At 39.7% G+C, this 15,729-nt stretch overlaps 2 protein-coding genes across 3 annotated transcripts in view; both read right to left on the bottom strand.

Annotated features, from left to right (window-relative positions):
- The window catches only part of grm2a (glutamate receptor, metabotropic 2a), a 32,420-nt gene extending 30,693 nt beyond the window's left edge, over window positions 1–1,727 (bottom strand). For both annotated transcript variants that reach the window (XM_039796275.1, XM_039796276.1), the window contains exon 1: window positions 1,066–1,727. The gene's annotated coding sequence lies outside the window, so the exon portion shown is untranslated. The remainder of the gene's footprint in view (window positions 1–1,065) is intronic.
- A 2,291-nt stretch (window positions 1,728–4,018) lies between these two features.
- Window positions 4,019–15,729, bottom strand: part of tex264a (testis expressed 264, ER-phagy receptor a) — a 75,066-nt gene continuing 63,355 nt past the window's right edge. The window contains exons 3-4 of the mRNA XM_039796559.1: window positions 12,286–12,457; window positions 4,019–5,437 (exon numbers count right to left, since the gene is read on the bottom strand). Of these exons, the coding sequence (XP_039652493.1) occupies window positions 5,073–5,437; window positions 12,286–12,457 (537 nt within the window). The 3' untranslated portion in view covers window positions 4,019–5,072. The remainder of the gene's footprint in view (window positions 5,438–12,285; window positions 12,458–15,729) is intronic.

Raw genomic sequence — 15,729 nt, 5'->3', positions numbered from 1 at the left:
ATTCAGCTGTGAGCGCTGGGCTCACACATCATTTCAGTTTCTCAGTCGTATAGAAGTAGGATTCACAGGACTAATATGCTTTGAATCTGTGTGTTGGATGAACTGATTGCACTGCACTGAGGCGGGGGGTTCTATTGTGTTTTATCTGCTGAACATGCAGCACAGACGCCCCAGGGATTGGAGGAAGCATCCACATTTTGCTTCCCTAATGACTTTGTCCAGCATTCGCAACAAAGCCTCGAAACATTTGCGCCTTGGGGTATTCATTACCAGTATGTTTAGAAATGTTTTTTAAACCCTTGATGATCGAAGAATTACACAGAATCACATATCTATAGGAACACATGCTAATTTGATGTTAATCTGCACTAGTGTGGTTCTATCAATTTGGATTGTAATTTTATTCCGAGATGGAAAAAGACAATAATGATAGATTATACATGTTCTGAGCATCCTCAAACTATTAAGACATGACTCCGAAAATAGAAACCAAACGAAAAGATGAACCGTGTTCGTGGAGATCATCTTCTCGCCAGCACCCTGTGGCACACAAACTAATTCTCAAGTTTTTGACTTTCAAATCGACTTTCTCGGTAATGTTTCGCACTTTTTTTTAAATCATACAAAGTGATCAGAGATATGGCGGTTGTTGTGTGCTGCAGCGCCTGTTTAGTAGTTTGTTAGCAGCCTGCACATGTGGGGGGTTGTGCAACGAGTATACATGGCCGTAGCCAGAGACGCAGTGGTAAACAAAATGTAGGTAAAAATGTGCGCATTAAACGGTAAACAATCGCATATAGTGTCAATAAAAACAATAATAATAATGCCAGAAAATACGCACTGATTTATTCCTCCATTCCCTTCGTCTTTAGATTACAGTATTATACTTTAAGGATGTGAACTACAAAGACAAAAAGGTGAGGTCAACTCCTCAAAAAATTCAAAAATGAATACACCTGATTTCATTCTCTACAAACCAGCTCGTAGAAGTTCACAAAAAAAGCACGTTCGGGCATCCGATGATCAGTCGAGACAAATAGGCTACACACGCACAACATCTCTTACCTGTGCAGGGATCCTCAGTTTCCAGCGCTGCCGTGCGATGAATGGATCGTGCAAACCCAACGCATATCCTTTTCAGTACTGTTGAGGGATTTTTTTAAGCCAAAGCGGCGTGGATGTGTACGACAGTGGAGCTGGATGAATGAATGAATGAATGAATGAATGAAGGAGGAGAGTGTGCCGCTGCCTGAAGTTTGAGCCGGGTGCAGCTGAGCTGCGTGCCAGGAGCTGTCCTTGGTGCTGGAAAAAAAAAAAAAAACAACAACACACAAACCACAACGACGAGTGTGCCCGGGTAGCCTACCCGGAGGTCTGATCCTGCTGACAGCGGTTCAAAAGTCACATTTCCCAAACAGATGCAACTGGCGCACACTTCATTGTTCTGATGGGGAAAATAGACGTTATACTTTCTTGAGCATCAACTATGAAATAAAAAAAATAAAAATAAAACAATCTAGATGCGATGTTTAGGATGCCAGATTATCGGGTTTAGCGCTCAAGAGAACTGGCAATCGGAAACAAAGTTTCAATTCTACCAGTTACTCGAGCAGGCTACGCGAAATCGTCAGAAAGATTTCTTTCAGTCGCTTTGTTCTAGTTTGTGATGTGTTGGCTCGGATGCGGAGAAACCTTAAGAGTCTCTCCCCATTTGTTCAAGCGGTCACGAGGGGGGTACAGCAGGCTATATATATATATATATATATATATATATATATATATATATATATAAAGATTCTTTGGAGACGCTTATCTTCAGCGGTGGAAATTTTATTTGGGATCCGCAAACAAGTTGTGACACGGCATGAGTGTGAGGTCAGACCCAGATGGCACAGCGATGCGCGCAGGGGGACATGCGCTTTGAGAGGGCGAGCTGCGAACCTTTCCTCTACTCCTGCAAGAAAAACAGCTTCAGACACGTATTGGTCGAGAATCTTAATATGTGTGTCGAAACATCTCCCCATCTCTTTCCACGTGCAATGTAATGAGATTAATAATTAACATCATGGGAAGGCAATAATCTCCGCGCCCTCAAAGCTGCATGACACCTCTGTGGGCTTCACAATTAATTAAATCAGTTGTTGACCCAGTGTGTCATCTCAAGTCTCTTCCAGTCTGAGTTTCATTTTTGCCTTTGGGCAAATGTTGTGCTGGCAGGATTTAAACTAAAAGTGCAACAGACAGTGGGTGAGGGCATCTGTCCCTGCAGACTGATCACACCTCTGGCAGTAACAGCTACCAATCTCATAGTCTAATCACAACACAAAATGCCAGCCACAGACTGTTAACTGCAGATATTTTAAAACTTGATTTCTCCCATAGTCTGAGATCGAACAATTTGGGCGATATATTAGTACAATTTCTCATGAATTGTTCTTAGGTGGCATGAAGATTATGCGTCATTTCTATAAAAACAGGCATGCAAGAACAAAACAATGTAAAGTATTAAAACTACAACATAAAATATCTTAATAAGAGGCAAGAACAGCTTCAATGCTACTTAGATTCTCAAAGTCTCTGAACTGGAGGGAAAATCACCAGTCTTCCAAAATATATTCTTTTGGTTTGTCACCTACCAGTGTATCATGTGGCATTATGGGTTGTGTTCTTTTCTGCTCCTTGGAAAAGTCTACAATAGCCAGACTAATATCGAATTTTTGAGGAACATACAGATGTTTGACTTAATAATAAGATACAGCGAGGTAAAAATTGATACTTTTTTTTTTTTCCCCTTCTATGTAAGCAGCACATAACAGGTGATACATAAAACTTTTTCTGGTGGACACAGTTTCTAAATGACCTGAAACATCATTTGATACGTTATACGTTACATGATATTTGTGTGATAAGCCAATATTTGCCATTACATTAACCTTAGCAGGAGCAAAAATGACCTTTTCTCTCTCTGGTTGATTTAATCAGTAATATTACGGTGCCTACTATGGTGTTGGATTTGGATGAAAACAGTTGTACTTATAGGTCATAATGCTCATTAAGGACCATTGGCTAAAAAACACTTGCGTCCATCTAACATAAATAGTCTGTTGGAGCCTATTCTTCCTCTTCTGCTGTACTCACAGCTGATTAAATAAACTGACACAAATGCCATACCACTCATCCAAATGCTGGTCACATTAACGCAACTCCTGCTAAGGTGACAGAATTTGGATACAATAGGATTATGTAATAATCTTTTAAGAGTGCTTGTGCTTCTCAAAAGGCGCCCACATTTTTATGGTTTTGTGCGCACTGATTAAAAATGCTAAGTGTTGGGCACCCTGGTAGCCCACGTAGTTGAGCTTGCCCCCCCCATGTACCAAGGCTCAGTCCTTGCTGCAGCAGCCCAGGTTCGAGTCCGACCCGTAGCCCTTTGCTGCATGTTGTCCCCTCTTTCTACCCCCTTTCCTGTCTTCGTATTTCCTATCATATAAAGGCCCAAAAAATAATCAAAAACCAACAAACACAAAAAAATGCCAAGTCTGCCTGTGGGGAAACTGCTCCCTCAAAAAAAATCTTAAAAGAGTTTTGCTTCTCTTTCTCAACTTGCCACTGAAACATACATTGCACCACTATTGGCTCCTTCTTAAATGTTTCTCTTTTATTCAGCTTTTGAATTCCATGTCTTTGCCTTTCCAAAAGAAGCAGCGCAAAGAGGCAGTCATTAAAATTGGAAACCATGAAAGTGTTTAAGAAAGAGCTTAATAACTCATTAGGCGCTAACTTCTTAACAACAATGTGTCCCACTGCCACTGACATTTTGTACCATCGCTCGGTCTCTGTTGGGATACAGACGAATAAAAATGGATAAGAATTGTCCTCATGAGGAGAGCAGTAATGATGTGGCTTTGTATTCAAACTTACAGACAAGGTTATTTTTAAAAGACGACTGTATATAGAATAAGGGTTATAGGATTTTTTTTTGTGCAGCAAAATCTATGCACAACTGATTCCTGTCAACTTAACTTTTCATTGGAAAATTTTATTACAGACAGAAAGACACAACCACGGCAATGTGCTGAACATTACTTCCAATGTCTCACAGCACCAACAATTTCAACCTACGAACATATCACAACTAGTCTCTGGAAAAGAGTGAATTTTGGCTACAAACAGAACTGTAGACTGGTTCAACAAATCGACTATAGAAGAGAATATCACGTTAAAATCTAAAGCAGTTATCTGAGCAAAAGGGTGACAATAAAATGTTCTGTACAGTCTCCAAGGGGAAAAGTTTGCATCTTTGAATTGCATTTTACTGTAATTCCTAGTCCTGGTGACTTGTAGGCTTTGGTGATGTTACTGGTGTTGATAAAAGTTCTTTCTGCCTCAGACTTCTGAATTATCCCCTGTGTGATAGGATTTTTTTTTTTTTTTTTTAACAACACACTGAAATACAGTAGGTCTGTCAACATTTTTACGGCATTAGGTCCTGCACATTTTCACCCCATCGTTACTGGATATCGAGACACCAAAGTCGGGTAATGCACACCAACACATTACAGACAAATTGTCAGGACATGGGAAGTGGGGTACAATATCAACTGTTACACATGGGAAAAAAGATGCTGTATGATGATCCAGGATAGCTGGCGTCAATGTCCTTCCTCTGATGTTAATCTTAAACTGAAGTGTCACAAGGAATGGTGGGGATTCACACAGGATTACAGTTTGAAATGAAATATATAGTGAACAAATCTTGCCTCTCATTTGCCACACACTATGTGCAGAGAAAATTAGGTTTACTCAAGAAGACTTAACCAAATGAACTGTCTGTTGTATCCTGACAGAGTTTAAATATAGGATCAGTAATTATAAAAAATGAGATTACAGTATAACATGGTACAGGCTTCAAAAAGAGAATTAGAAGGCGCTGAGATACGGCATGTTGGTCACGGCATAAACAGCTTTAGATCCACCAACATGATTACATGACAGATAACCAGCGACAACTGAGAAACTCTCTAGCAGGCCGGGGTTACATGGCCTCATCTCTTTTCTCTTCAGCGTCCTCCCTACTCCTCTCCTTCCCCCAAGGGTTCCTTCTTCTCAGCCACCAGTTCAACTGCTGCTCTTGCTCCGTCTTCACCCTCAGGGACCTCCGCCTCTTCTCCATCTCCTTTCTCTTCCCTCTCTTCTCCTGCCTCCTGCTCCTCCTGATCCATGTCAAGCTCCTCAAAGGACGAGCCGCTGCCCATTGACTCGTTTGAGCCCCTCTCGCTGTTGTCCCTGTGCTTAATGTCTTCATTTGCATCCATTACGTCCCTCAGAGGCAGGGAAGATGCCAGGGAGGCGGCTGTGGAAGCAGCCAGGGATGTCTCTCTGCTGTCCCAGGGCACGCCGCCGCTCACTGAACTCACATCACTGTGGGAGTCTGCACCTGCAGCAACACAGGAAAGAGGCACAGATTAAATAGGCTCTGTGAGTTAGCGAAAGAACAAACTAAAAATGATTATAGGAAAGGAAAACCCAATTAGAGTGAACTAAAGGTGTTGTGTGCTGATGTATTATAAGCTAATATGTTGTACGTATAGTGTTGGATACTCCTGGGTGGACCTGGAAAGAAGTCACTACTACCTCCACAATTCAGAAAAGCACACTAAAAATACCTATGATGGAGTTACCATCAAATTACAAAAGAAAATACATTTTGATCTGATGATGGCGCTAGAGGAAAAGTCAGAGCATCATCAAAGTTATTACAATTCATCCTTTGGGACCGTAAATATCTGTACCAAATTTGATGACAATCGCTGCAGTAGTTACCAGAATATTTTACCCAAAACCACAAATCATCAACATCATGGTGGCGCTAGAGGAAAAGAGGATTAATCCTCTAGGGACGACGGATATCTGTACATCCATTACATACAATCCATCCATTAGTTGTTGAGATATTTCACAAAAAAACTAAAATGTCAACCTAATTGTTGAGATGTTAGAGTTTGGACCAATTGACTGCCAGACAGAAATTGCCATATAGAGCTATGCCGCCAGCATGGCTAAAAAACTAAAAAGAAAATCACTATTTTAATATAGAAACAAAGGTTAATATACAGTAACCAACATTAACATTATGCCTTGTAACCTCATTAAAGATGATGCAAGAGTGTAAAGCTGTGTGCCTATGCATTTTCATTCTCTTCCATCCTGTGTTGGCATAAATAACGTCTGGGTTATGAAACTTCTGATTCTTGGTCACATAAAATTCACCAGATGTGTATGTTTTAACTTACTTTATTATAATGATACCAAGCCCACTTCCTCCAGCTGGCGAGCCTGGTTATAAAGCTCGCCAGCTGAGCTCATAGCACCCAGATTGTTATCGTTAAAGAGAGAAAAGATCTAAACTCAAAGACGAGTCATAGCCACGTTAGCAACGTTACCTGCATCTAATGTTCCTGTATTGTGCTGCAGTACAGCTAACTATAGCTCTGCAGGGAGGGAATGTTCTAGCTGCTGCCATCTGCAGCATATACCACATATCTGAAATCATCATGAACAAGTCCATTAGCTTAATTAATGGAGATTTCCTCACCCACATCACCAGCTTGCTAATGCTTTCAGCCTAAACCTGATTCCAATTGGCCTTTGATCTACATGATTCTACTACAGAATAGTTAGTCATTATCTCATACTTGCTATTTTTAGGTGTTTGTGTCTAAGTGGACCAGAAGTAAGATGCTGTAATGTTGTGAGCAGAAACATAGTAATTGTAAGAAAAAGACGGCAACATGAAGGTTGAAAAACTTAAGGTTTGTAAAAAGGTCAAAGATAAAAAAAACTAACTCAACTGAAATGAGAGAAACAAATGAAAGCTATGAGGCCTTTGTTGCTTATACTGCCTAAAATCACAAATTAAAATAGGAGTCAAGACTTATAAATGTAAGAGGTAAATTCTGGGTTCAAAGGTTTTCCAATTTATGACGGTTATTGTTTTGACAATTTTACCCCTCCTGTTCTTGTGCAATATACGGACACTTTTCACATTTTTGAAGGGACTATATCTTGTTTGGTTTAAAGTGAACAGCCTCGATATATAAAATGTCTTCCACAAATAAAATCTGACTACAGTTGACTTGACTATCCCACAGGACACTAAAACACTATTGTCCGAGCTATTTTCCGGCTGCTTTCACTCTTCAAATAAATCTCATCCACACATCAAAGTGTTTTTGCACTAAATGTGTCATCTGGTACCTGAATACAATAAACAAGGAGTCTCCAAGCTCCTCGCTAAGGTCAGTCTTTCCTTTTCATTCGGTCGAATCTTAACATCACTCGGCAATCTAATTATCACATCCAGCAGATCTGATCTTGTCTGCAGTGAAGAATATCATATATTTATAACATCTATTAATGGGCCTTTTGATTAGATAGCAGGTCCAAACAAAACTTCTGGGAATGGTCTTGAGTGGAACAGCTCCATGTGAATGAGATGGGACTGAGTTGTATTGCTTTAAAAGTGATTTACACTCTGTTTCATGTACTTGTTGCAGTAAAAGGAGATGTCCATAGAGACTCATTTTACAATACAAGGGATTTTACAGGAAATAATGGGACTATTTAGGGTAATTGGGTGGACAGTCCCCCAAGGAAGAGCCTCAACAAACTGGAAAACTTTCACCCGCTCTACAGCTGCAAGCGAGTCCTGAAATTGGTACCCTGGTTGACGCCAGCTGTGCCTCTGAAAGTCTTTTAGATAACATTTGCCTAAATTAGTTGCTAAATTGGGCCCATTGGGATTATTAGCAGAGAATCAAGGTCTTGTTCTACCAACTGTTTGGAACAGAGGAGAGGATTTTTAAGGAGGTAATTAGACACCGATAGGGCTGAGGCATGCTGAGAGTTTGGAGAATCAGAGTCTAAGTGGATGGTGAGAAAAGTGCGGCAATAAAATGCATAAACAGAATTTAAGAGGTGATACAGTAGATGGATCTTCTTGTTTACAAATTAGGGCTGGGAGGAATTTAAGGCTACTCATAAAAATATAGACATTTTTCTAAATATGCACATGTATTGTTGCACATGTATGTCATAGTAAACTGTGTTTCTCAGAAAATATTAATTTGTTTCCATCCAAATTTAAACCAAATTCCCAGAAAATATGCAAAAGAAAATGCTAATGAATGCATGTTTCCATCCACTACTGTTATGTTAATATTATGAGTTGGGCGCATTAAGATTAGCAGTTGGTGGCACTAATGCTCCAGTCAGATGCCATGGAATCATTGCAGAAGAAGAGGGCACTTTGAAATTATGTAATCAAAAGAGCACCAGTCAAACCTCAAACAAAAATAATGTGGAAAACATGATGTAAATATGGCTTTTATGTTTGTTTCATGTATTACTTTGAGGAAGGTTACAGTCTCCTCATTGTACTGCACAGATCTAATGTTTCCAACATCTTCTTTGCACAGTGGAGATGAAGATTCAAAGTCACACTCTTCATGTCACATGTCATCATTTATTCCGTTGCCATTGCACTTTATTGCATTTTGCTTTCATTGATACATCAAATGTTCCACTTCAGCCAAGTGTAAAACCTTTTGTGATTTTTCTTTTCAAAATTGTGGTTTTCAAAAGGTGGATGGAAACGCACTTAATGCCCCTCCTTAAGCCTGGTTCACACGGGACGATTTTAAAATTGTCGGCCGATTTTCCAATCCTGAGAGACCCTACACACGGCGATATAAAATCACAGGTCTAACAGTTTTGGTCGTACAGTGTGTGGTGCGCAGCACACGGCAAAATCAACACATCACACACGAACCGATTTGACTGCCGAGCATTCCCAGGTCAGACGGGAAATCTCGCAAAATCCCTCGAGATCAAACGCGACTTCAGAGTAAACAATCATGGCGGATGCAGTGGCGATAGTTTGTAGTTTGTTTTTAACCGAGAAAAAAAACGTTATCAAAAGAAAAGGCGATGGTCAAAGAAGTGGAGACAACGCGAGCATGGACTATACTCAGCTACATCACGATATGGAGGTGAGTTGTTGTTTTTTCTAATAGAAATGTCGTTACGTACTACACAGATTAATTACCGTTGAAATACACGTTCATATATTCGTTTCCATGTACTCTGGTGGACTGCAGTTGTGGATGTAGTTATGCCCATCGACTTTATTGTATGCCACAGTCCACAGGCTGCGTGCTCGTATGTCCCCGGGGGAGACCACACACGAGGAGAAATCGGGCCAAAAAAATCCAACATGTTGGATATCCCCGATTTGAGATCGGAGCGGTCCCGACGTCCTTCCGAGCAGACGAGAGCAGTCTTAACACACCACACACGGCAGGAATATCTGATCAGATTATTTTACGATAATCGGAGCATCCTTAAGATTGTCGGGAGGAGTGAATCGGGGCTAAAATCGGCCTAATTATCCTGCCGTCTGAACCAGGCTAAGAGGGTTAGGGCTTGTTGCATCACATTTAACATCGAAACATAGCCACATCTGATGGTAAGTAATACCTACCACAATTCTCACACAATTTAATAGAGTTTAGTTACCTAATGGTGTGTAATTATACAGTGATTACAAAAAAATAAATAAAAGCCCTGCCTTACACTAGTTTGTGTCCTCAAATGATTAACAATCTTTTCGCAGCACAAACAGTGGCTGCTGTGATCCCCAGATTATCATAAATGTGTTTTCATTTTGTTTAGGTGTTTCCTTGCTTTCAGGGTGCTCTGTGATGGTAGAAGTAGGACAAAACGTTCGGGCACAGGCGGAGTTTATGGTCAAGAAGGTCTATAAATAAAGTGGACAGTGGAGTTGAGGGATGAAAAGTCGAAGGCAATCTCCCAGGTGCCGGAGCGGGATTTCCACAGTTGGCTTGTCAGACAAAGCTTAGCTCCACTGATTGATCTGTCTCTCATTAAGAAAGCTCAGCTGTGTCTGGGAAAACACACACACACACACACACTTCTGACTGTGGCATACTGAGCCTTAAAACTCATGTAATAAACTAACAGCCATGATGTAAGAACACTGAACACAAATAGGCAAGACATTCATATTCCCTCACACCTGCCTTCTTCTTGCTGTATAACATAATACCTGAGCTGACTGTGCAAATGTTAAAAATGCACACCTCAACAAAAAGAGTTTCTTCAGTTGGAGAAAAAAAAAAATCTGATTTCCTACAACATACAGTACAGCTGTATAACGTCTGATAAAAGTAACACTTTGAAATAGAGATTTGGTCCCTCTTGAATCTCCATTTACCGTATGTTACTGCTACCACCTATCACACAATAGCTCCTTATTAGCTATCTTGTGAACAATAAAGTGGCCCTAGGTGTTGAGCGTTTCCAAAAGGAGCATAAAAAGAAATTTCATATTACTATAAACAGAGTCTGGAGTACACGTGAAGTGTTTTTGTATCATCTACATTGTAATCCTAAAGGCTTGATTTATTGCAACACTCCTTATTTGAACTATTTCTTGTATTTGATTGTGAAAAACTTAAATTTGATTTTCACCCCTACCATACCCAGTTCCCTGCATGGGGCTCTGAGATGATGAGAAGTTATATTGCAGTAACACCTCGGGTATTTGTTTATTGGATTGTTTTATATTGTATTTACACATTTCTTTTTGTTTAATAAAGCTTGAGGACGTACCCTGGATGCCAAGATAATGGATGAATTAAGGGATGTGGGAAATAATAACCTAATTTACTTTATTAATTCACTTTTTCTGTTTAATGCTAATGATCTGATTTGTAATTCTCTTTTCATGTATAGAAAAAAACACAACTAAACACCACCATCACTGCAGGTGTTGACTAACCATAGCTAACACTTGGATTACGCTGCACAAGCTGTTAATGTTCACATCATACCCTTTCGAAATCTAAAGGCAGCTTGGCTTCACTTCACTGTATTTACACACACAGCCTCATGTAGTTAATAAACATGTAGTCTTTTATAATATTGTGCTGCAGCTTGATGAAATATACCAGCTCATCTGAACAACAACCACCATGTTTGCTTGATGCTCCATTTTCATTAAAATCTTGTGGCAATCAACAAAATGTGTTTAACAAAAGTTAAACACACGTTTAAACATATAGTTTAAAACCATTTTAAATTATATAGAAATTGCTTCACTTCTTGTATTATTTCATTTGTGTGTGTGTGTGTGTGTGTGTGTGTGTGTGTGTGTGTGTGTGTGTGTGTGTGTGTGTGTGTGTGTGTGTGTGTGTGTGTGTGTGTGTGTGTGTGTGTGCTAGTAAGTGGTGTGGGAAAGAAAGACACCATCATTTAAAAAGATTATAAAACATGCAAGATCAACTTAATTTTATCTGAATTACCATAGTGACATGTTTTCTTGCCCTTTAGTTCCTGCTTATTAATTCCTCATTTGTAAGAAAAGCAGGCCATGATCAAAACGTCTCGGTCTGGTGATGCTGACTTACTAAACTAATTTAAAGTTGTACAGTAAATAGCCTTGACTCTCAGTTCAACAGAGTGTCAGTTGCATCACAGCTGACAATTGTGCTACGTGTTACGGTCTGAAGTTAGGCAACGCCACTCTGCTTCAATGGCAAGCCCAATCTAAACATGCCAAAGACCTGTAAACATGTGCAGATCATGTAAGACCTTCTTCCTGATACACCTTTCACAGTGTAACTGTTTTTACAAGGGATGTAACATGATCTAAGCTCAACTGGTAGACAGCACCTGATGTAAATCAGCCCACCTCCACCCACTCTGCCCCATCGAAGCAACACCATTTTCTTTCTCTAGTGATTTGTACAATGACAAAGTCAATACTGCCATGGGTCCAGCCTACAGGTCCAGCAAGTTTGAAAGAGTGATAGCAGCAGAGTAGACACTGCACATGAAGACACATACTTGTAGTGACAGAACAATTACAGAGTCTCATATATCACATCGTCCTCCGTGATCAAGGGCAGGAGGAGAGTCAGTGTGGTGTTGGACAAAATAAAAGTTTCCACTATGTTTTCTCACCTATAAAATATTCCTCTATGTTTGCTTCTAACGGACACAAGCTATAGTCTCAATAGAGCAGAACACAATTGCCATTTGATGAATCAGTTTTCTTTTCTCAGTGAAACAAACATTTCTCTTAGTATCTGGAATTATGTTGTTTGGGCGAGATTTCTGGCTAACACCGTCAATTATTTCCTAGTAGGGGCTCAACAGTAACAGCAGTGTTTGGTTGGAATGAACAAAAATGCACAGCTGTACCTGTAATGTCAGTTCCTCTGTCCTCGTCAGAGTCCTCTTCTTTAACATCTGTTGTAACCTCCTCCTTCATCTCTGGAACAAAGAAGTCAGTCTGGCGAGACAGTGGAACCATATAGTTGATGACATCTGAGCTACAGATCTCAATGGTTGGGAATGCACACAGCTTCCTCTCCTGAGGAAGAAAAAGAGACAGTGGACAGTTAGATGTATAACATCGGCATTGTTACCCTGTTTGTACTCTATAGTTGTGCACAAAAAAACCTAAATGAAATGAAGCCTGAATATCAGCTGAATTTTGCACAACACATCTTCACAAACTTTCACAGGTCCCTCTAATTAGGGAGGTGTTAACCTTTTATAATTACATTGTGCTGGGATTGGAAAGAAAGAGATGAGCATTTAAGTTATCATAAACTGAGACTAGCGGTCAGTTATACCAAAGAACAGATCAGGCTGAAGATTTAGATGGAAATTTGTCGTTCTGCTCGATTAACTGCTTCATGGTCACACAATTACAACATTTGGCTTGAGAAAATATGGACAACGTAGATAACTGTGATGGTCTTAGAAGGGTAGAATACTTCAGAGGAGCAAGAAATATCAGAGATATGTAGCTTTAAAATGTCTTCAATTCGCTGACATAACACTATGTCTTTGGCACATTAATATAAATATGCCCACCCATGTTAATCCATTAAAGTTGCATTGCCAATGTGTCTACATTTGCACCCTCCTGTGGTGTGTGCAGAAAGTGGAGAGTTTATAAATATTATACTTTATTTTCTCTAAGAAGGACATTAGCCTTGCATAATTTTGCTTCATGCTTTCATATAGTTCTCAGGGGATTGCAGAGATGTGAGAGTGCAGCAGGAAGGAGACCTGGGTGAGCTGCAAAGGCCGACCTCAGCTATGATCGGTTGCTAAGTGACACATGAATGGTTTAGTATGAGATACCATGCATGCCATGACCAAAAAGGCTTGACAGTAGATTAAACTTAAGTAATGCAAGTTCCGCAAAATCTAACTGATAAACAGTTCGCACAGCTTTACTTAAGTATATTGAACTCAGGCCACACAACAGAACTTTACCTCTCCTGTGGATGAAAAATTATATTCAACATAGATTTTCTTTCATTAATGCAGGTCCACTGTTATCCATACTTTTCAACACATCATGCTGTAAAAGTAGCACTAATTTCCTCATTTCTATCACATTTCTTAGATCTCAACAACAATGAACAACAAATCTCTTTTTTAGCTACAGTTGTGGAAGACATATTCAGATCCTAGATTTTAGAAAATGTTGCAATAACACAAATGGTATACATTTTTTGATCATTATCCCTAATGCATTATTAGTGTAAGCATCATTTAACAGTTGTAGTTGGTCATGGTGAAGTTACGTTATATACTATTTGTAGTTTAAAAGGTCTTATATTGTAAAAAGTGAGATTTCCATGTCTTTTTTATTATAAAGGTTCTATTACAATACTTTGAAAGTATCAAAACACAAAATCTACAGAGAAATGCACGCAGCCTGTATTACAAAATGGTGCTTCTAAACGAGCCATCAGGACTTCAGTATGGTTGTGATGTCACAACTATACTATGTAGAAAGTACCGCTACAGACATTCCCCGGCTGCAATGACAGCGCAGATGCTGAAGACATAGAAATGCTGACCAATCAGAGCAGACTGGGCTTTTTGGGAGGGGGGCTTAAAAAGACAGGAGCTAAAACAGACAGTATGAAAGAGATAATGTGTTTTTTGAACATTAAAGCATATTAAACATGTTTTAGTAAAAAACTAAAATACAAGTAGGAACCTGAAAATTAGCATAATATAAAACCTTTAACATAAACCAGTGCAAAATATTTTATTTTAAATACTTAAGTAAATGTACTAAGTTAAATAACATATTTTTTTACAAACTGTATTTGTTTTCGATCATAACAATATCTCTACTTTTCTCAATTCTTCATTTGAACCTCTCTCAGGCCTAATGTGACCAGTTACAAAATCTAAAGTGCTTTTCTTTTAAGAAGCAGTTTCTCCAAATCTCCACTCCCTTTAAAAGACACTGTACTCCATATCTTCTATAAAGTTGATTTTGAATAAAGGTCTTTTTTCGTCAAATAGTACTTTAGTGTTCCACTTCTCTTTGTTCGGGATCTCTTGTGGTTTTTCCTACATATCCTTTGCACATGAACATGTTAACAGATAGATCACACCCCACTATGCAATATAAACTCCCTTCATTGAAATTTGTATGCTCATGGTGGTCTGCCGCTCGCTGTGTGAACGTTCTCAGAATTTCATAAATGCCTTGTCTCAAAATTGAATTGAAGGTACAGACCGGCAATGTTGCCATGGTTGTGCGACAAAGAGGGCTATTCTGGTCTATTCTGAGGGCAAAAAAAAACATTTTGGATGGTTTTACACCAGTCACCGGACTCATTTTCCTCTGGGTCACGGTGATCTAGGCTGAGTGATTGGTTTTAATCTAATCCTCTTCAAAATAAGACTGTAGGAGCTGGTATGAATCACCTGGCTGCTACACACGGTGGCTCCAGCCCCGGGGCTGCCTATGCAAATGAGTACCCATCTCCTTGAACCTGCTCCGATAATGAGCAGGGAAATCTAGACAAAGACAGTTCACTATATTGTAGTGAGACACACACACACCGCACGCGCAGCCGCGCCGCACGCACACACACACACACACACACACACACACACACACACACACACACACACACACACACACACACACACACACCTTATTAAAACAGTAACTTCTTCATAATTATCATAGTCACTCCATTAACCCTCGTGCTAGCAGGGACTGCAGGTTTCCTACCAGAGACTATCAGGTGGTTTTACTGATTAACACACCCTCGACCAGGGAGGAAGAACTCCTCAACCCTGAATATTCTCAGCACTCCGTGATAGTGTGAAACCACGTCTGCTGCATGTGTGGGTTTTTGACTTCAGCACAGAAAAAAATTACCATTTTCCTACCAACTGAAAATATTTTGTTGTAGCCGTACGTAATTAGTGCTACTTTGACATTACTGTGTTATGTGAGGCTAAGCAAGTCCATCCGGTGAAAACATTTTATAGGACTGGATTATGCATCACTCTGGTACATACTTTTAGTAATTAGTAGTTAGCAATATTTTCTGCGAAATAGCATTTCCGGTTTATTTTGATCAACTATAATAATGTTTCATTGAATGCATAGTTCAGTCAGACAACTCACGTTTGAAATGTTTATTATAACAGCAGAACATTGCGTTTGTTATATATTGGGGAGTGATGATGAAGTAACTTCCCCCTGGTCGGAGCCTGCAGGTGGATGCTGGGGTGGTGGTGGGGCTAACAGCAGGCTGCGATACGGCTGCAGGGCAGCAGCATTGACAAGGCAGAGATGGGGAAATTGTG

The sequence above is a fragment of the Perca fluviatilis genome, chromosome 4, assembly GCF_010015445.1.
Source record: "Perca fluviatilis chromosome 4, GENO_Pfluv_1.0, whole genome shotgun sequence".
Classification (NCBI taxonomy): domain Eukaryota; kingdom Metazoa; phylum Chordata; class Actinopteri; order Perciformes; family Percidae; genus Perca; species Perca fluviatilis.
Note: the sequence above shows the minus strand (reverse complement) of the source record. Positions and strands in the feature narration are given on the sequence as shown.